Source organism: Chlamydomonas reinhardtii, chromosome 17, assembly GCF_000002595.2.
Source record: "Chlamydomonas reinhardtii strain CC-503 cw92 mt+ chromosome 17, whole genome shotgun sequence".
Lineage (NCBI taxonomy): Eukaryota > Viridiplantae > Chlorophyta > Chlorophyceae > Chlamydomonadales > Chlamydomonadaceae > Chlamydomonas > Chlamydomonas reinhardtii.
In genome coordinates, this window is record NC_057020.1 from 3799910 (window position 1) to 3819427 (window position 19518).

Below are 19518 nucleotides of genomic sequence, written 5' to 3' on the forward strand. Positions count from 1 at the left end.
CACACGGACTTTGCCCGCGGGAGGGTTTGCAGCAAAGTCGGGGTTGGGCCCTGATAGCATGTGATGGCTCGGCGTCTTCGGGAGCTGGGACTGTCCCCTCTGTAACATCCGCATCCATATTCTAGGGGCTTACCTACCTATCATAGCTGCTTGAGTTGTAACTGACAGAGCCGGTATGGGCGCTTGGTGTGGACGGCCCTGCCAGTGCGTGCCGATGTCCAGCCGTACACAGGCGCACACGCGGCCGCACAGCTGTAACCCCCCGTTGGCTGTATCAGCGGCGGACTCGGCGAGGGGGGAAGAGGCTGGGGGCCGTGGGCTCGGCGGGCTCGGGCTGGGCGGCCGCGCGGCTCTCCGCCTCACCGCTGCCGCATGGCCGTGCTGGTCTTGGCCTTGCCCGGTTTGCCGCCTTCTTTGCCACTTGCTGAGCGGCGGCGTTGGCGCCGCACTCGCCCTGCTGCTGCTATTGCTGCTGCCTCAGCTTCGCGTGCGTGCCGAAGTCCAGCCGCATAGCTGTAAACCCGCTGGCGGCTCCTGCCGCCTTTGTAACTGCGCCCTGAAACCCGCTGGATTGTAACGGCATTGCAGAGGCGCTGAGCTGCAGGAGCCATCATTTGTCATTTACAAGGCGGCCTGGAACAAACTGCCTAGCTTGTCACCCGTCCGCTGGTACTACGTTGCGGCCACAGGCCCTGATGCCCTGCTACGTTGCTGGCGCCGGGCTAGAAGTTGACCAGCAACGAGCCCGCGTCCGCCGCACTAGCTAGTATCAAGCTCGGTGACTCGGCGGAGTCCCAGTGCCCGTATCTTGTAGATGCCCTCAGGCCCGCGGCGTCTACAGATCGTTCATGACCCCGTCCGCGGCACCTAGAGGGCAAGAACCCCCCAAACGTTTTAAGATACCGCCAAATCTGCGCCAAAACGTCTACACAAATTTGGGGCAAATTTCTGCAGTGTAGATGCAAGATAAGAGCACTGCAGTCGGAATACATACGGTACGGTAATCACTGTGCATGGTACTTTCAGGCGCGGGACCTGTGACAATTTAGCAATTAATGCCCGCAATGCATGTCGTGATGTCAGGCCAACCAGGGGTCCATGGAGAGGATAAATGGAAGCAGTTGCATATGGCGTTGGGGGCATTGTGTCACTCCCGGTACATGCACAATGCTCGTAAGCACTTAAGCACATTGAACACGGTGCTTAAATGCCCAGCCTTAAGAAATGAGCTTCAGCAAACCTGCCCACGGCACTGACGGCAAGGACCACCGCATGCTGCCAGGCGCAAACCTGGGTAATATCAGCTATTCCGGCATGCGATCACAGAAGCCCTCAAATGCATACTTACGCCATGGTACAGTGCTCACAATTCAATAGTAGGAAACAATGGCAATGCGACGTGCATCTCAGCACGACAAGATGATCCCTCCTGAAACCCCTGCAGGAATGTGGTCGAGGTAACACACAGCGCATGCGCTATCAGACGCCGATCCACCGCAGCCACGAAGCCGTGCCCTTCCGTGGAAGGCGTCACCTCTCGGCTTGCCATGGCCCATGGGCCACACGCACACACCGTCCCGCCGGGTCTCTCAGTGCCGGCGTCTCTCACACCGCGTACTCGCGCCCCCGGCCGCCATGTGCCGCGTTCATGATGAGCACGCTGGCCCGCCGCACCACATTGGGCACCAGATCCGCCAGGATGCTTGCGCGGCGCGGCGCCGCCGTCTGCAGCGTCGACGGCGGCGCCATACGGGCAGCCGGCGGCGACCGCATCTGAGGCGTCACGTCACGCACCTCCCCAGGCTGCAACGCCACAACCTCATCCGCCCGGGAGGCGGCTGCGGCGGCGGCTGCCACGCCGCCTGCGCCTGCTGCCGCTGATGCTGCTGGCACCACCGCCGCGTGCTCCGCCGCCGCCGCCGCGACCGCCGCCCGCCACGTGGTACCCGGCGGCGGCGGCGGCGGCGGCGGCGGCACCCTCGAAGTCACTGCTGCTCCTACTCCCACCGCTGCAGCTGCACCGCCGGTGCCCGCAGCAGCCGCAATGAACTCCGCCCCATCCGGCTCAAACATTGGGTTCGCCGACACACGCATGTACGGCGCGTGCTCTCCAGACCCGCCACTGAGCATACCGCCCCGACTATTCACACCTGGGGCGCTGACACGCCCCGCCCCTGATCCCCCTGCCAGGGCTGCGCCCGCCCCCGCCCCAGCTGCCACTCCTGCACCGGCTCCCGACGCGGCTGCCAGGTTCTGGAAATGACCCTGCTGCTGCTCTGCGAGCCGTGTGAATTCATCGGGTCGCCGGTCAAGCTGGCGAACGGTTGGCATGTTTGACTCAGGCGAGAAGGCGTTATTGTTGACAGTGGCGGTCGGGATGGCAGCGGCGGCGGCGGCGGTGGTGGCGCCGCGCGTTATAATCATCCTCACACCGATCACGCTGCCGATAACTAAGAAGCCACCCACCGCGCAGACCATGGCGATAGCCCACACCGGCATGCCGATTGCGGTCTGCTGCGCCGGCCCCGGCGCAGGCGGCGCGGCGCCAGGCAGCGGCACAGCCTCTGTCGAGGTGGTGGGGTTGCGCCGGCCGCTGTTGAAGCCGGCTGCTGCTTCCGCCGGCGCACCCTCGTCAGCCGTTAGCGACGCCAGCAGGTCCGGCGTGGCTGCCTGCACCTGACACCCGCTGTCTCCCCCGCCGGCACTGCTGGCACTGGTGGCGTTGCCAACACCACGGCTGAATGTGACCGACGCAGCGGCGGCGGCTGCCTCCACAGCGGACTCCACCGCTGCACACGAGGCCGTCGCATCTGTGCCGTCATTCAACACACGACTGATCACCAACACCGTGGACGTGGATGTGGACACAACCACAGCGCTGTCGTCAGCAGCGGCGCTGGCCGAACCTCCGCCGCCGCTGCTGCTGCTTGCGCAGGCTGCGCGCGCAAACGCGATTTGCTTCAGCAGTGCTCGGGCCTTTTCCGTCAGCTGCGGCGCATCGGAGCTGGCGCCCAGCAGTAAGCTCATGTTCAAGGCCAAGCTCCCCGCACACGCCGGGTCCACTGCAGGCGGCAGAGGCGGCGGCTGCGGGTTCGGCGGCGGCGTAGTCGGAGGCGTGGTGTTAGCAGCCGGCGGCTGCTGGGCTTGCAGCTGTTGCTGCTGTTGCAGTGCGCGGCGCTGTCTGGCGGCACTGCCGCTGTCCGTGTTCAGGAGGTGTCGTGGCAGCGCCCCACCGCTTCGTGCCACCACTGCCTGCTGTAGCACCGCCCGGCGTGCGCCGCTGCTACTGCTACTGCTACTGCTACTGCTACTGCTACTGCCAGCGGGGCCCTGCGCCGCTGACTGGATGAGTGCCGCCAGCTCCGCCGCCGGCTGCACCGGGGCGCACTCCGCAGACACGTCCTCCGGCGACACGCCCACCGCCGCCGGCACCTGCGCCAGCACCCCCCGCACGTTGGCGCTCTGACAGCCGCTGTCCAACATGTCCAGCCCGACAGGCACCTGCACACACACACACACACGCGTGTAATAATGTGCATGTGTTTGGGCAAATCAACCGTAAATGTTAGCACGAAACCACATGCGTGTTCTAGGAAGCCCTAACAAGGTGTATGTGTAATGCACAATGCAGCGCGCTGTGTGGAGTGTGACGAGCCGTCCGGGGGAAGCATGTCAACCGCTTTCTCTAGCGTAGTAGCTGCTTCTCCACGCCTCCTGCCTTCCGCGGCCAGGCACACTGGCTTGACTCCGTCATCACGCACCCGCAGACTGAAGGTCACCCTCTGTCCGGCGATGGAAACTTTGTACTCGGGACCCAGCGCGTCGATCAGCAGCTTGAGGTCTTCACTGCTGCTCACGTAGCTGTCCAGCGTGACCAGGGAGGACACCACGGCGGCCGTGGGCGGCAGCGGCGGCGCGGGTGGCGGGCGGGGCGGCGGCGGCGGGGAGGGCGGCGGGGCCGGCGGCGGCGGGGCCGCAGGCAGTGCGGGTGCATCCGGGGAACCTGCGTGGGGCAAAGGGAAGCAGCATGGGGCTGTCTTGCCATCGGGACTGGAGAGCTAGGTATGCCAGCAGGGTACACCGCCCACGGACAAACAAGGTGTTCAGGTCGCCCACCCAGGCAACGCACTTGGCACGTTGCGAGCAGGGGGTGGTGATGGCGGCCGGGGGCCTGGCGAAGGGGGCGCCGGGGCCGGCGGCGGCACCGGGGTTGCAGGCGAGCCATGCGGTGGTCCTGGCGGTGGGGAGGAGGGCCCCGGTGAAGGAGTCGGCGGCGAGGGAGCTGGGCTGGGCGGAAGTGGCGCAGCCGGCGCGGGAGCGGGCGGTGCGAGTGGGCTGGGTGGCGTGGGCGTTGGAGGGGGCGAAGGGGATGGTGGGGCCGGGGACGGCGGGGCAGGAGGCTCCGGCGATGGCGGTACAGGCGGCACGGGCGAGGGGGGAGCAGGCGAAGGCGGTGCGGGTGATGGCGGCGGCGAGGGAGGCGAGGGAGCCAGCGGTGCGGGTGAGGGGGGAGCGGGCGGATTAGGGGACGGCGGCGCCGGCGGAGCCGGCGACGGCGGGAGAGGTGGCGCCGGCGGTTCGGGCGAAGGTGGCAGTGGAGGTAGTGGGGAGGGTGGCCGCGGGGGGCGTGGGGAGGGCGGCGTTGGGCTGGGCAGTGACGGTGGCTCCGGGCTGGGCGGCGTCGGTGGTGCGGGGCTGGGAGGCTGTGGAGGCTCTGGAGAGGGTGGCTCCGGAAGTGGCGGCGGGGTTGGGGTCGGCGCTGGTGGCTGCGGCGGCGCTGGTGAGGGTGAAAGGGGCGGTTCTGGGGAAGGAGGCACTGGCGGGTGGGGAGGTGCAGGGGCTAGCGGCGCGGGTGAGGGTGGGGCAGGTGGCGCCGGAGATACTGGTGTCGGTGGCGCTGATGGATGCGGGGACGGCGGCACGGGTCGTGCCGGGGGCTCAGGTGAGGGCGGTGTTGGCGACACAGGCGAGGGCGGCGCTGGTGGGTCTGGGGACGGTGGAAGCGGCGGAGTAGGCGACGGTGGCTGTGGCGATGGTGGGACCGGGGAGGTCGGAGGGTCGGGCGAGGGCGGGAGGGGCGAGGGTGGAAGAGGCGCAGGTGGAAGGGGCGGCGAGGCGGGAGACTGAGGTGCAGGTGATGGGGGAGGCGGCGAGGGCGCTGGGCTGGGCGGGGCTGGAGCAGCCGGCGGGGGAGCGGGCGGAGGGGATGGTGGGGCCGGGGACGGCGGGGCAGGAGGCTCCGGTGATGGCGGTGCAGGTGGCACAGGCGAGGGGGGAGCAGGTAAAGGCGGTGCGGGTGATGGCGGTGGCGCGGGAGGCGAGGGCGCCAGCTGCGCGGCTGAGGGGGGAGCGGGCGGATTAGGGGACGGCGGCGCGGGTGGCTCAGGCGGATGAGGTGAAGGCGGGAGAGGTGGCGCTGGCGGCTCGGGCGAGGGCGGCAGTGGAGGTACTGGAGAGGGTGGCAGCGGTGGGTGTGGAGAGGGCGGGTCCGGAGGAAGAGGTGATGGAGGTAGTGGCGGGGCGGGGGAGGGCGGCACTGGTGGTGCAGGTGCCGGCGGCTGCGGTGGGGAAGGAGAAGGTGGGAGCGGCGGCACTGGTGCGGTCGGTGGTTTTGGAGAGGGAGGGAGTGGCGGTTCCGGTGACGGCGGCGGCGGCGAGGGCGGAAGAGGCGATGGCGGCGCAGGAGACGGCACGGGTGATGAAGGTGGCCGGGGCGAGGGCGGCCCGGGGGAGGGCGGCTGACTGGAGGGTGGCTGTGACGAGGGCGGCACCGGTGACGGCGGCAGGGGCGGCGTGGGCGATGGGGGCTTGGGTGATGGGGGCGCAGGTGACGGCGGCGCTGGCGCAGGCGACGGAGGCCAAGGAGAGGGCGGTGCCGGCGATGGAGGTGGGGGTGAGGGGGGAGCGGGCGATGGCGGCCTGGGTGACGGGGGCACCGGCGAGGGTGGAAGAGGTGAGGGGGGTACCGGCGATGGCGGTCGAGGCGACGGCGGTGCAGGGGATGGAGGTGGAGGTGATGGTGGATCGGGAGACGGTGGCGGAGGTGAGGGAGGCGCTGGCGAGGGGGGTGATGGCAAGGGCGGCACAGGTGGTAAGGGAGGCGGCAGATACGTGCATGCACCGAGGATCAACGTGATGGTTGTGGCCGGCGAGGTCAGCGGCGTCGTGGCGTTGTCCCTGGCCGTCACCGATAGCGTGTAGGTCCCCGCCGCCAGCGCCGCCGCACCGCTGGTGGAGTAGCTGGCACTGGTGGCGGCGGTGTATCCCGAGTCCCGCACCACCCCGCCGCCGGCACCAGCGGCGCCGTACAGTACGAATGAGTACTGAAGGCGGTCCCAGTTGGCGTCGGTCGAGGTGGCGTTGATGGCGATGGCGGCGCCGCATGTGGGCCCGGTCAGCACCGGAGCCTCGGGCGCGTAGTTGATTGCGCAGGAGCTGATGTTGATGAAGTAGTAGCTCACGAACTTGACTTGCGCCATGGATGCATTGGCGGGCGAGTCCGTGACAGTCAGGTTGATGTTCCAGGGGCCTGTGGAGACAAGGACAGCGTGTGTATTAAGACTACTATGTGTGTGCATGCGCCGGGGTACCGTACATGTGTGTGCGTGTGTGCGTGTGTGTGTGTGTGTGCGTGTGTGCGTGTGTGTGTGTGTGTGTGTGTGTGTGTGTGTGTGTGTGTGTGTGTGTGTGTGTGTGTGTGTGTGTGTGTGTGTGTGTGTGTGTGTGCCGGCAGCGCAGAAAGCCAGACACATGGCGAGTTGTGGCGAGGGGTGGACGCCGCCGCAAGTGGCGCCCTGACCCCTAGGCGGCCGCGGAGTGTATCGCTGCGTACGTGTGCCGTGTCATCGCCCGCCCCTTCGCCCACGCATGCACACACCTGGCGGCAGCTCCAGTCCTGGAAGCCCCGACGTGAATGTCGCGTTGGGCCCGAACTTGGTGAGTGTCACTACGTCTGTCGCCGGCGTGAACACCGTCCACTTGTATGTAAGGGCGGTCCCTGCATCCAGGCGCACACCCACCCACACACCGATACCGCAGTCAACAGGCAGCAGGATGCACATCAGGAGCCAGCAGCGTACCGTAACTACTACTGCTGCACCCTATCACACATGCACACTCAATGCAGTGCACCTACACGGCATGCCTCACATACGGCATGCCGGCGTACGTACATACGTACACACACAGCATCCGTTACCATGTGCTTGCGACAGCCCACGTGACTACGTCACCAGTGCTTTCTCTCGTGCTGAGTTGATGCCTGTTGCTCTATCTGCTGCTCACCTTCCAGGTCGGAGCACCCGGCTGGCGGCACCTTGAAGCTGAGCGTCTGGCAGGCGCTGCCGGAGATGGGCTGGGCCACAACCACCTGTGTACATGACAAGACAGCACAACGCCCGAAACGAACCACACGCATAAGCGAACACGACCGATGAAAGGCAACGTGGAGCCGAGGGCTGGTGCAGGAGCCAGGAAGGGGCAAAGAATGCGTAACACAATGCGCACAGCCGGGCGTTGGGTGCTGCCCGTCGACTAAGGTACTCACGTTCCCGGATGCGATGGTAGGCGGGTCATACTGGAACCTGCAAAGGAGCAGGTGCGCCACATGCGGAAGAGATGTGAGGGGCGCATGCCGTGCACACACGTACTTGCATTTTGCCTCAGCCCACGCCTCACCCAGGCTGCCAGCCTCCGTGCTTGCCCGCCACACCCGCCACCTATGAGCCCCTTGCCAGCTAGCTCACAGCGTGGTGTCGCAGTTGGGCGGGATGTTGACCACACTTGAGCAGTTGCCGACTCCGGTGGGGCTGCCCACGCGCAAGCCGGCCGAGGCGGCGCTTCCAGAGAACGTCATGGTGCCTGCGCCGGTGAGTCAAGACGCGTGCGCACTGTCAGCAAGTGCCTGCCATGTTCCCATCCCAAGTCAAGCAACACGCGCGAGGGAAGGAATAACGAGCGCACCACCCGCGCGCGTTGCTGCTTTGCCAGCCCTCGCGCACGCGCGCTGCCGCGCCCGCCGCACCTGGAAGCACCAGTGCCACCCGTACCGTGTAGCAGCCTGTGGCGCGGGGCGTGGATCAGTGCATGCGGTTTGATGTGGTGTGGACGTACGCACGGTGCGTGTGCGTATGCAGCGCAGCGCGGTGCACGAGTGGGTGGCACAGCAGTGTGCGTGTACGTGTTTGTACAGGCAGCACACACATACACACACGCTCGCAGTGCCGGCATCCATCCCACTGCCCAAGCACCCCTCCGACCTGGCAGCAGGCCGCCGCCAGAGGCCACAATGGAGGTCTCATTGGTCGGGTTGAAGTCCAGGGTGGTTGCAGCGTTGCCTGCGGGAGTGGGGACACACGCGGTGTCGACGGAGAGGCACGTCAAGGCAGGGGTCTGAGGTGCTGAGGCGCTGCCCGCCAGCGCCATAGATACCAGCTGGCGGGCGGCTGTCAAGGCACCGGCTTGGTGCGCACGCAGTCTGGACATGAACGCCACTGCGCCCTCATGTTTGCATCAGTGGTAACCATAGGTTTGCAAGTAGTGTTCACCCCGCAACGACGTACCCCACCACCAAATGGACCATTCGCGCACCTGTGATCAGTGGGTTGCTGGTGCTGCCGGCGGGACAGATCTCCGTGGCACTGCCGGACTTGCGGAGCGGGCCGTTACCTTGGGTGTGTGAGGGGCATAGAGCACAGCCACACAGCGTTCATGGGTGCATACGCGGCGAATTTTGTTCTGTAGCTTACATCTACCGTACTACGTATGTACCCACGCACGAGTTTGCAATGCCACCGGTGTATGTGTCACAAGCTCTACGGCCAGGTCCGAGCACAGCACGTGCAGTACTTCTACTGACCGACCTTGTGATTTGGGGTAGTTGTACCAGGCCACCACGTTGTACTGACTGGAGGCTCCGCTGCTGCTCACCGCAAACAGCAGGCTGGGCTGAGGTGGGGGCGGGGGACGGAGTGCGAGGGGTGGGGGGGGGGGCGGGGAGGTGTCAGGGGCCGGAGACTTGCGGCGAGTTCACAGCTCGCACGTGCGTGGCGAGATCGATCGATGGATCGGCGGCTATTGTCACGGCGTTTGTGAGCCTCCTGCGCCCGGCTGCGAGGCTCGGTCAGTCGTACGGACGTCCGTGTGCATACATGCATGCAGCGGAGTCACCTAGCCAGCAGCTGGGACCAAGGCTGGGGCCTACCTTAGCACCGGACGCGACAACGTAGTAGCCATCAGCGGTTTTGCTCTGCTCGACCTTGTTCAGCGTGACCTGTGGACGGAGTAGGACGGAGGCCGCAACAAGGTGGCCAGCGGGTGGCCCCAGTAGCCCCAGTGCGCGACGAGTTCAGGTTGATAGCAGCAACGCTGGCAGGGGCGTGTTGCGCATTGCGCAGAGCATACGGTGCATGTCGTGGCGGAACCCCATTATACCCTGCCTGAGGCCCATGGGCCCTAGGAGTGTGGGCACATCCCCCCCCCTCCTCCTCCCGCTACCCGCCCCTTGCAACTCCCTTCCCCTGGCTGCGGCAGAATGTTTGCCTTGCGTGCGCAAGTCCACCACACTCCACAAGCCCATCCACGCAGGCCGCAGCTCACCGCAACGCTGGCTATGTTGACTTGGCCCCACGCGCCGGGTAGCGCCACAAGCGTGAGGAAGGCCAATGCAATCAACGTGGTTGGTACTCCCGTGATGCTGGCTTGTGACTTGTGCGACCGCCGTCGTTGCCACCCGCGCCGCTCAGCAGATGCCGTACCCGCCGCCTGCTGCCCGCTTGCAGCAGTTGTAGCAGCGCTGGCGGGGATAGTGAAGAGCACCACGCTGCGCCCATCCATCCCCTGCATCATGTCGTGGCCGTTCGAGGCTTTTGAGGGCAGGCTTGTTTCGGGGATGACCCACGGGCAGCCGGTTTGCGTCCTAAGAAAGGCCCAGTTTTGCAGGCCTTCTCCCATTCCCCTATGCACACTGTCAGGTACGGGTAGCGGCTATCGTCAAGAGCCAGCGCGCGTCAATTCGGCTTGAACATCAATGTGGACGAGACTCTGCGCCTCCCCGCTACAATAGCTGAACAGCTTGGTATCATTACGTAGCCATGCTAGCAGTGCTCGCGCAGTGCAGCAGCTCACCGTCGGGGCTGCGCAGCTCACCGTCTCTCCAGCAGGGGCTTCAGTTCAGCTGCAGTGTAGCCATAATATAATGCACGCAGAAGCAGCTATAATTCATCAGGTCTTCGACCACTTTCAGGGGCCTGCTAATTTGTGATGCGTTTCTGCCATCGTACTCGTAGCTGCTATACAATGTATATAACCAGATAGTAGATACCTCTAAATTTAGGTTGTCAGGTCAGGTTGGACCGCCAAAAACCCGACAAGAGGTCTGCAGCCTCACGGGGCAAGCACTGTATCTGTATAGGTAAGTGATGACGATAGCGACAATACTAGCTGCGGCGGGGCTCAGAAACGGATCATTGAAACCCATGTCGCAATGCGGCAGCGAAACCAATCGCGAAACCCCCACGAGCCTGCTGCCTCGTGTGTTGGCGCCGCTGCTGGTTGAGGCTGATGCATGATGCATACAGTGCCGCGCGTGGAAGCAAGTATCGTGGGTGCTTGTACCAGCAAGCCTCTGCGCTGCGCGACAAGTCACGGACGCGTAATCACCCAGCCGTGAACCAGCACCGTCCACAGCCCAAACCATCCCAAATGCCTTTATATGGCACATGGAACAGCTTGTATTGGTCCTGGGGTGACCTGCCCGGTTGTTTAGCTTGCGACATGCAGCAGCTTGCGCTGACATTATGCACGAAGAGCTGCTTTTTGCCCCCGTAGAGACATCCTAGCCACTAATGTTAGTGAGCAATATACATAGCAACGGTCAAGCATTGAAAAATTTGCAGTGTGACGGACCCCGGTCGCGAAATTGCTGGTCCAGAGCCACGGTCCAGAGCCTCACAGTTTGCCCTGTGCATTCTAGGTCGACTATGTGTATGTGTGTAGCATGTTAAGTGCGGTTTTACACGAACCGTGTGCCGGGGCCCCCGAAACATTTGGGGTTTCTGCAATCTCACGAGGCAATGCTGTGGAAAAGTGGCGAGGCCGCGAGGGAGGGCCGTGCCTATGTATGTGGGCTGGAGATGGTCCTTCGATCCCCGTCCCATTGTATCCTGTCGCATTTGCATGATGCCCCAAGTTCCTTTACAGTTTTAGTGCACCGGCGCCTGTGCACCGGTTGCGTGTCCTGGGGCGCAGCCATGACCCCGTCCGTCTGCTTTCCAACATCCCAGCAAAGAAGCAGACGTCAGCAATTATGCAGGGTGCATCTGGCATCATCCATCACTTCCATAAAGCGCCAATGAAACCCCATCGACCACAGGCTCCTCATCATACCGCTGACACAGTCCAATCGTGCACACGCGCGGCACCTCGGAACCTCTAAGAACACATGCACCTAAGAAGAAACGTCCACTACGGTACGCGCAGTCCGTTTTTCAGGAGGACGGTACGCCTGCCTGACAGGCTGCTCAAGCCCACAGCACACGCGGCCCCGACGTTGCCACGGGGGAGCTGGGGACTTCCGCAAGCAGCACGGACACGTCCGCGCCGCCGCCACCAGCAGTAGCAGTGCCGCCGGTGGCACGAACAGCAGTAGCAGCAGCGCCACCAGGAGCGTTGAACCGCACCCGTGCGGCAGCAGCAGGCGAGGCGGCGGCGTAAGCCCACGATGGGCTGCCGCATGATGGTGGTGCTACACCCGAAGTCGCAGCCGACGGACCCCCCGCCAGCAGGAAGGCGGCAGTAGCACGCCTGTGCACCAGGCTCCCGCTACTGCCGCAGCAGCCACTGCTACTGCCGGCTCCGACACTTGTGCCACCGCTGTCAGCTCCTCCTGCTGCTGCGCCGCCGCTGTGTCGGGGCGTGCGAGGCGACACGGCTGTAGTCAGGCCGCGGCTAAGGCCGTCGCGGGCGTGGAAGTAGGCTGTTGCAAAGTGCGGGCCGCCGGTGCCATGGCTGTAGCTGTGGCTGTTGCGGCGGTGGCCGCTGGCGGCGATGCAAGAGACTGCGCTGCGCCGCAGCGGAGTAACGCAAACATCGCTGTTGTCGTCCTCTACGGCCCAATGGGCGGTGTTGAGGTCGGCGGCGGCGCCGGCGCCGCTGGCGGCGGCACCGCCGGTGCTGGTGGCCAGGGGCGAGCCGGCTTGGTGGCCATGGGGGTGGCGAGCCAACAAGGGGTTGTAAAAGTATGGGCTGCTGGCAACAGCACCGCCAGCGACGTTGCCGGCAGTGGTGGCAGGGGCGGTGCCGGCGGCAGGGCTGAGCGGGCAGTAACGAAACTGCTGGCTCAAGCTGCTGCGGGCGTGGTGCGTGTGGGCGGTGGGAGCGAGGAGGCGGCCGGCCGCGACAGCGGCGGCAGTGGGGGAGGCGAGCGAGGTCCAGGAGATGAGGCTGTCAGCGGGCGAACATGGCGCGTGTGAGGGCTCGTCAGCGGCGACGGCTGTAGCGGCGGCTGTAGCGGCAGTGGTGGCGGGGCCAGTGGTGCGAATGCGGAGGAAGCTGCTGCCGCCGCCAACGCCGCCGCCACCGCTGCCTCCACTGACGTGAGGGTGCACCGGGAAGGCGCCGGCGACCGGGTTGATGAAGGTCGTGCTGCTGGCGGGGCCGGTGACGCCAGTGGCGGCGGGGCTGCTGTCGTGGGGAAGGTGGTGCGCATTGTGGTCTGCCGGCAGAGCGGTGGGGACAGACGCCGGCGGCCAGTCAAAGGTGTCGCGTGACTCCCCGTCAGCGGCCTGGAGGGTGTCAGTGCTGCTGGCAACGTCACGGCGGAGGCCGCTGCTACTGCCGCCGCCGCCATTCGAAGCTGCTGCCGACGCCTCCGCATTCTCGGTAGCCGGCAGTAGCGGCTCGTGGAGCCGGCAGCTACTGCCACAGACCCAGGCCCACAGCCGGGACTGCTGCTTGGCCTGCTGGCGGCGCGCAGCCGCCCGGCTGGTCGGCAGTAGCATCTGTGAGGCCGCTGCTACTGCCGCACCGCGGCGCGGCTGCTGCAGCCAGGAGCTGTCAGTCAGGCGCAGCCCGGTGGCGAGCGCCACAGCCGCCAATGCTACAGCCAGCGCCGCCGCCAGCAGCGCACAGGCACAGAGCGGGCTGTGAGCGATGGCGGGCGGCAGGGCCGGCAGAAGCGGGTATGGCGCGAGGTGGCTCAGGGCGCGGGCGTACCAGGACTCGGCAGTCGGGGCTGCTGACATCGCTGAAGTGGCAGTAGCTGTCGCCTTGGAGGAGCTGGTGGCAGTGGCAGCGCTGGCAGTAGCAGTGGCAGTAGCAGCGCTGGCAGTAGCAGTGGTGGCAGCCGCTACTGCCGCCAGGGCCTCCTCGTGGGAGGTGGCGCCGTGGGGAAGCGGCAGCGCGTCGTCCGCTGCTGCGCCGCCGCTGCGGCTGTAGCTGTGGCTGCTGCGAATGGTGTGCGCGTGTCCCCGCTTGGCGCTCCAATCACCCTTCCCCTCGCTTCGCGCAGCGTCACTGCTGCCGCTGCTACCACCGCCAGCGCCGGCAATTGCGGCTGCGGCGGCGCTGCCGCCATCGCGCAGGTTGGCACGAACCCAGCCCGTGCGCGCGAGCGACAGCAGCGCCGTCATGGCGGCGGCGATGCTGACACGGTTCTCCGCGTCCAGGCCCTGTGCCGCAATGACCAGGCCCCGCTGCCGCAGCACCTCCCGCCGTACGGCATTGAAACCGGCCGGGTCTGTGTCGTACAAAACCACCAGGTCTGACTCCAGCTCCGCCGGCAGCGGCCCCGCACCAAACATCGCGTCCAGCGCGTTCCACAGACCGACCGCGCCCGCGCTCTCGGCCTCGGCGCCAAGCCAGGCGCTGTCCGGCAGCTCCTGTGTGGTTGTGAATTGTGGGCCGGATTTGGGGAGGGGGGCACAACCTTGTAAATTAGCGTCTCAGCAGGGTCCGGTGCTTCCACGTGCAAACCGCCAGCCGCCACGCCTGCAACACGACCCGCGCCCCCGCCCGCGCCCGCACCCTCAGACCTGTATGCAGGCAGTTGGCTCTCACTTCTTGCGTCGCACCGCAGCATCCCCAAAGGCATCCCTAGTAACCCTAGCATACCCGAACGCCCCAAGCCTGCTTACCTGCCGGTTCGCGGCGCCGCTGCTGCTGGTAGCAGTCGCATCGAAGGCCTCCACGGCGGCAGCTGCAGCCACCTCCGCCGCCTCCGCCACCGTTGCAACTGCGGCCGCGGCCGCGACCTCATCCTGCGCCCAGGCCACCGCCGCATCCAGCTCCGCAAGGCGCAGTGCCGCCGCCGCTGCCTGGCGCCGCCGCCGGCCCTCCTCCGACACGCCCAGCTCGTCACCGCTCTCGACCGGCTGCGAGTCCCAGCCAGCAACGGTGTCGTGAAGCTTGACCGGGTCGGCTGTAGCAGCGTCAGCGTCCGCGGCGGCGGCACGGCCGCCGCTACTGCCATGCTCCACCTGCTGCAGCTGTAGCAGCTGTGGCATGGACAGGCCCTGGCGGCGGAGCGCCTCCCGCAGTGCCAGCACGCGGTCGTGCACCCTCCAGAACAGCTGGTGGTCGACCCCGGCGGCCTCGCCACCGTCGCTGCTGCTCCTGCTACTGCCAATGCCGCCGCCCACTCTGCTGCTGCTACTGCCGCCGCCGCTTGCGAAGTAGAGCTTGGCCCAGCGGGTCAGCTCTGCGGCCGACAGCTTCTGCTGTGGGTCATCGACGGCGCCGGCGCCGTACAAGCCCTCTAGCGCCGCCTTCAGCTCACCGGCCGCTTGCACCACCACGCGAATGAGGTAGGCGCCACTGGCCTCATAGTCCTCTGCAGAGGCGGCGAGGTAGGCGTCGGCATCGGAGGAAGAGGAAGTGGCGGCGCCGCCGGCAGCAGCAGCGGCAGCGGCGTCGGTGGCGTCAGCGGGGCTGATATCTAGGTCGGAGTAGCTAAAGTCATAGGGGTAGCCAGGGTCAGAGGCGCCAGTGTCACTGGCGGCGGCGGCGTCATCACTGGCGGCGGCGCCGTCAGCAACATCCAGCAGCGTACTGTGACGGAGCTGCGCCGCCAGTTGGGCGTAAAAGACCTCGCGCGCCGCCATCTCGTGGGCGGCTGCAGCATTGGCAGCAGCAGCTGTCTCCACCACCGCAGCGACGGCAGCAGCAGTAGCAGTGTCCGCAGCGCCGCGCGCGTCCCGCGCCGCCACCGCCCAGGTCTCGGCCTCCCGCTCCAGTACGGCTGCGCCGGCGCCTGGCTCGGTCAACGAAGGGTCGTCGTAGGGGCCGACGTAATCCCAGCTGCCGTACTGATCAACAGAATCTGGATCCATCGGCTGCTGGTCGTACAACTCCTGCTCGTACTGCCATTCGTAATAATCCTCATCGCCCTGCTCGGCGGTAAGGAAGTACGATGCAATGCTGTAGTCGGCGGCATCCCAGGCATCCGAAAGGTCGCCGCCGTCGCTGCTACTGCCATCGCGGGAGTCGAAGAGCTCCGCGTCCTTTGTGTTGCCACCATATGCCGCCAGCTCCTGCTGGGCTGACAACGCGTTGTCAAATAGGCTGAAGTCATCGGCGAGGGCCGCTTCTGCCTCTGCGGCCTCCGCCTCAGCTGCCTCAGCCGCTGCCTCATACAGCTCCCACGGCGTAGGCTGCTCCGGAAAGCGCGGCCCCCCGCTCACCACATCCCAGTCGTCATTAAAGCGTTGCACCTTACCCCGACCTCCCTCCAAGCCAGCTTCAGTGCTGGCGGCCGCGGCGGCAGCCGTGGCAGCGGTGCGGCTCTTGCTGCTCGTGGCGGCAACCGCAGCAAAGGCAGAGGCTGCATCACGGGCGGCCTCGTAGGCCCGCCACTGCTCCTCCTCCAGAAACATTGGCTCCATCTGGTCATGGTATCCAACGTCGCCGTCGCCCTCATCACTGCTGCTGTTGGGCCCGACCCGCTGCTCTGCGTCCACATACGAGTCCATCTCACCCCAGCCTTCATAGTAGCTGCCATCCTGCTGCTCCACATACTCCCACGTGTACTCGTCCCACCACTCGTCTCCAAGGCGGTCCCACGGCCATTGCCGCTCCGCCGCCTGCTGCTCGCCCCACTGCTGCTCGCCCCACTCAGCAAGCTCCGCCGCTGCCGCCTCCTCGCCCGACCACACCAACCGCTCCTCCTCCTTGCGCAGAAGCTCACCGTACCAGTCATCCTTCAGGGAGCTCGCGGCTGCGGCTGCGGCGTCAAGGGTGGTGGACGCAGCGGAAGAGGCGGCGGAGGCAGGCGTGCCAGCAGCAGGCAGCGCAACCCTATGGAGGATGTACGAGGGGTCTTCCTCCCAGTCCGCAACGCGCGCCTGCGCCTGCTGTCGCGCCTGCTGCTGCGCCTGCTGCTGTGCCTGCTGCTGCGCCTGCTGCCGTGCCTGCTGCCGCGCCTGCGCCTGCTGCTCCTGCTGCTGCTGCGCCTGCTGCCGCGCCAGCCACCTGCTGCTGTCCTCATCACCTGCTGGTGACACGTACGGCTCCGACGGATCCTCCTCTGCATCCAGCAGCTGCCACTCGAAGCTGTAGTCATCACCGCGCACCACGCCACCCTCTGCCGCAGCAGGCCGCCAGTAACCATCCTCATCTCGCTGCCGCTCCTGCGGCTCCTGCTGCGGCTCCTGTGCGTCACGTTGGTAATAGTACGCAGCAGCGGGCAGCTCTGGAGCGTCCTCACGAGGGAGCCACTCCACGCCCTCAGCACGCAGCAGCCACTCCGCCTCCTCACGCTGCTGTTGCTGTTGACGCTGCTCAGCGGATAGACCCTGCCGCTGGATGCCACCGCGGCTGCCGCCGCCGCTGCCGAACATGCCATTGGCGGAAGCGCTGGCGGCGCTAGCGGCGGCATGGAGCGAGCGCCGCTGCTGGCGGCCGCGGCTGCGGCGGTGGCGGCTGTGGTAGCGGCGGCGGCGAAGGGCTGCGGAGGAAGAGGCGCCGGCGGAGGCCTCACCGTCGCCGCTGGACAGCTGCGTCAGCAGGGAGGGCTCGCTGGAAGCGGCGGCGGCAGAGGTGCCAGCGGCGGCGGAGGCGGCAGCAGCCTCCACCGCCGCCGCAGCGGAGGCAAGCTCGTCCGAGAGATCATCAAAGCCAACGAAGGCGCTGCCGCTGCCGTTGTCGCCATTCGCCGCCGCGTCCGCGTCCACCGCAGAGATGGCCGCGTCAATGTCAACAGCACCATCGGCGGCGTCAATAGCACCACCGCCGGCAGCAGCAGTAGCAAGCGACACGTTTGAGTCATCCTGGCTGCTACTGCCGGCGCTGTACGGCTCCCAGGAATAGCCGGTGTCAAGCATGTCCTCTAGCTCGTCCTCGTGCGACAAGTCAAAGTACGAATCGTAATACTCGTAGAGGCGCTCACTGCTACTGCTGGCGATGCTACTGCTACTGCCGGTACTGCTGCCATCGTCGGCGGGCCAGGTGCTGTCGTCCGCCGCCACCATGCCCATGTCGACCGCAGCCTCTGCCGCCTCGTCAGCGGCGGCTGCGGCAGCCGCGGCGGCAAGGGAGACAAAGGCGCCGTCAGCGATAGCGCTTTGAGCAGAGGCTGTGCCGGCGTGAGTCATCTCGTGACGCCTGGCGGCGGCGGCGGAAGTGTCCGAAGAAGCGGTAAGCAGTGCGGCGTCAGCAGAGGTAGAGGCATGGAGGCGGCGGAGGCCGGCAGCGGCGGCGGCGGCGCCGCCACCGCCATTCCCATTGTTGGCGTTGTAGACGCGGAAGACCTTCGCGGTGGGAACGCGGCGGACCTTGTTGTGGGCAGTGCCTGTGCGCGGAGCCAAGGCGCGATGGGCAGGTGGGGAGCCAAGTCAGTGGCTGATCGGGATGAAAACGTGTCAGTCAAGACGGGCAGGTTGGAGGACACACATGCTGCAGCAGCCGCAGCGTTCATGCGTGCGCAAACTGCATCTCCCGCACCCTACCAGCCAGTCAGCCATGACAATGTGCATGCGCCTACCAGCGGAGACGAGGGCGAGGTTGGCCTGATCGGCGATGGCGTCAGCGTCGGTGCCGGCACGCAGGTGGTACTGCGCACGGCGGCGCCGGGGCTTGGCTGCGGCTCCAGTGCCGGCCGCGGCAGCTGAGACAGCAGCAGGCGCTGCGGCGGAGCGCGCAGTGCCGTGCGGATTACGTTCCATCCCTTCTCCCACGCCAGCAGCGGCAGTCGTAACCGCCGTGTGCTGCTGCTTGGACGCGGCACGGCTCCGCCTCTGGCGCGGCTGCCGCTTCGGCTTTTGCTGCTGCAGCAGAGAGCCAAACAGACGGTGCTGCCGCTCCGCCTCATCGGCCCTGGCTGCGGCAGCGGCAGCGGTGGCCGCGGCTGCGTTCTCAGGGTTGCTGGTGGTGCTAGCGGCGCTAACGCTGCGGCCGCTGCCGCGGCTGCCGCTGCCGGTTGTGGTTGTGATGGTGGCGTTGGTGGACTTGGAAGGCTTGCCGGCGGAAGAGGATGAGGCGGTGTTTTGCTTCGCGTTTCTGGCGGCGGTGTTGCGGGCGGCAGCGGCGGCGAAGGCGAGCTTGGCTGCGACGCCCCGGCGAGCCGCTGCAAACTGCAGCTGGCGGCGGGAGCCTGCGTGGGGTGGGGGTGGGCGGGGAAACGCGGGAGGGTGGGGGGGGTCATGTCAGGTGCTGCAACCGATCTCGTCTCGACCCGCAGCAGCCGCAACAGCCGCAACAGCCGCAATTAGAACCGTTACCGTCAGGCTGTTACAGCTGCTGCGCAATGCAGCAACACGCTGTGCGGTCCAGCTGGCAGCACCGGGTCGTGTCGGCGCCGGGATGCTAGCCTCGTACCCCGCGCTGCATTGCATCCAGTGCCTCGAGGCATCCCCAATCCGCCCAACTTGCCTGTAGGCTCGGTCCGGTCATCGGCAGCGGCCGCGTGAGCCAGGACGGCCCCAACAGTCGCGAGAGCCATGAGTAGCATTGCGGACGCGGCGACCACGCGTGTCCTCCGGTGGCCCAAAGGCCGGGTGACTTGCACGATGCGCATTCTTCAGGCCAGTTATGCCATTTACAGCTTCAGGTGAGGGTTGAAAGCCTTCGTGCGGTCAGCAAGCAGGATGGAATTTGTGTTCTATGGTTACTCTTGTATCAGATGTGTTATGATGATAGGATAGTATATCACATTATGTGAGGACCAACGCTTTATCGGCAGGTTTTGTTAAGAGAGGGCAAACATCTGCCCATTCCGTTGCCCAACCGCCTGACGCGACTTGTCAGATCCCGGCTCAATTCGGCACTTCATTGAGCCTAGATATCACCAGATTGTCCTAGTGCAAGCTTCAAAGGACTAAACGTTTGCAGGCTGCCGGGCCAAGAAGAGCTTCGCCTGCCACGTGCTTTGCAGTGCAATTTGTGATAAATGCGCGTAATACGCATGCGGCTCACCCGTTTGGCATAGCTTGTCCATACTGTTGTGCTGAGGCAGGACGCGGACGTCGTCCAAGCGGCCACAGTGCCCGGCAAGGAGCCCCAGGAATCGCTCTGGAGCTCGCATGTCGA

General features: G+C 66.1%; 2 protein-coding genes across 2 annotated transcripts; both read right to left on the minus strand.

Moving 5' to 3' along the window:
• Positions 1-609: 609 nt before the first annotated feature.
• CHLRE_17g727801v5 (uncharacterized protein) lies at positions 610-10460 on the minus strand. Its single transcript, XM_043072373.1, has 14 exons — positions 10126-10460; positions 9598-9837; positions 9203-9271; positions 8862-8946; positions 8590-8667; positions 8259-8336; positions 8024-8059; positions 7746-7860; positions 7547-7583; positions 7285-7369; positions 6878-6997; positions 4130-6529; positions 3762-4003; positions 610-3501 (listed from the first exon to the last, which is right to left on the minus strand). The coding sequence occupies exons 2-14, from the start codon at positions 9832-9834 to the stop codon at positions 1606-1608; spliced, it is 5478 nt and encodes a 1825-aa protein (XP_042914832.1). The 5' UTR covers positions 9835-9837; positions 10126-10460; the 3' UTR covers positions 610-1605.
• A 539-nt stretch (positions 10461-10999) lies between these two features.
• CHLRE_17g727850v5 (uncharacterized protein) lies at positions 11000-19490 on the minus strand. The gene is made up of 4 exons (XM_043072374.1): positions 18862-19490; positions 17975-18583; positions 14133-17782; positions 11000-13877 (listed from the first exon to the last, which is right to left on the minus strand). The coding sequence occupies exons 1-4, from the start codon at positions 19004-19006 to the stop codon at positions 11520-11522; spliced, it is 6762 nt and encodes a 2253-aa protein (XP_042914833.1). The 5' UTR covers positions 19007-19490; the 3' UTR covers positions 11000-11519.
• Between the last annotated feature and the right edge of the window lie 28 nt (positions 19491-19518).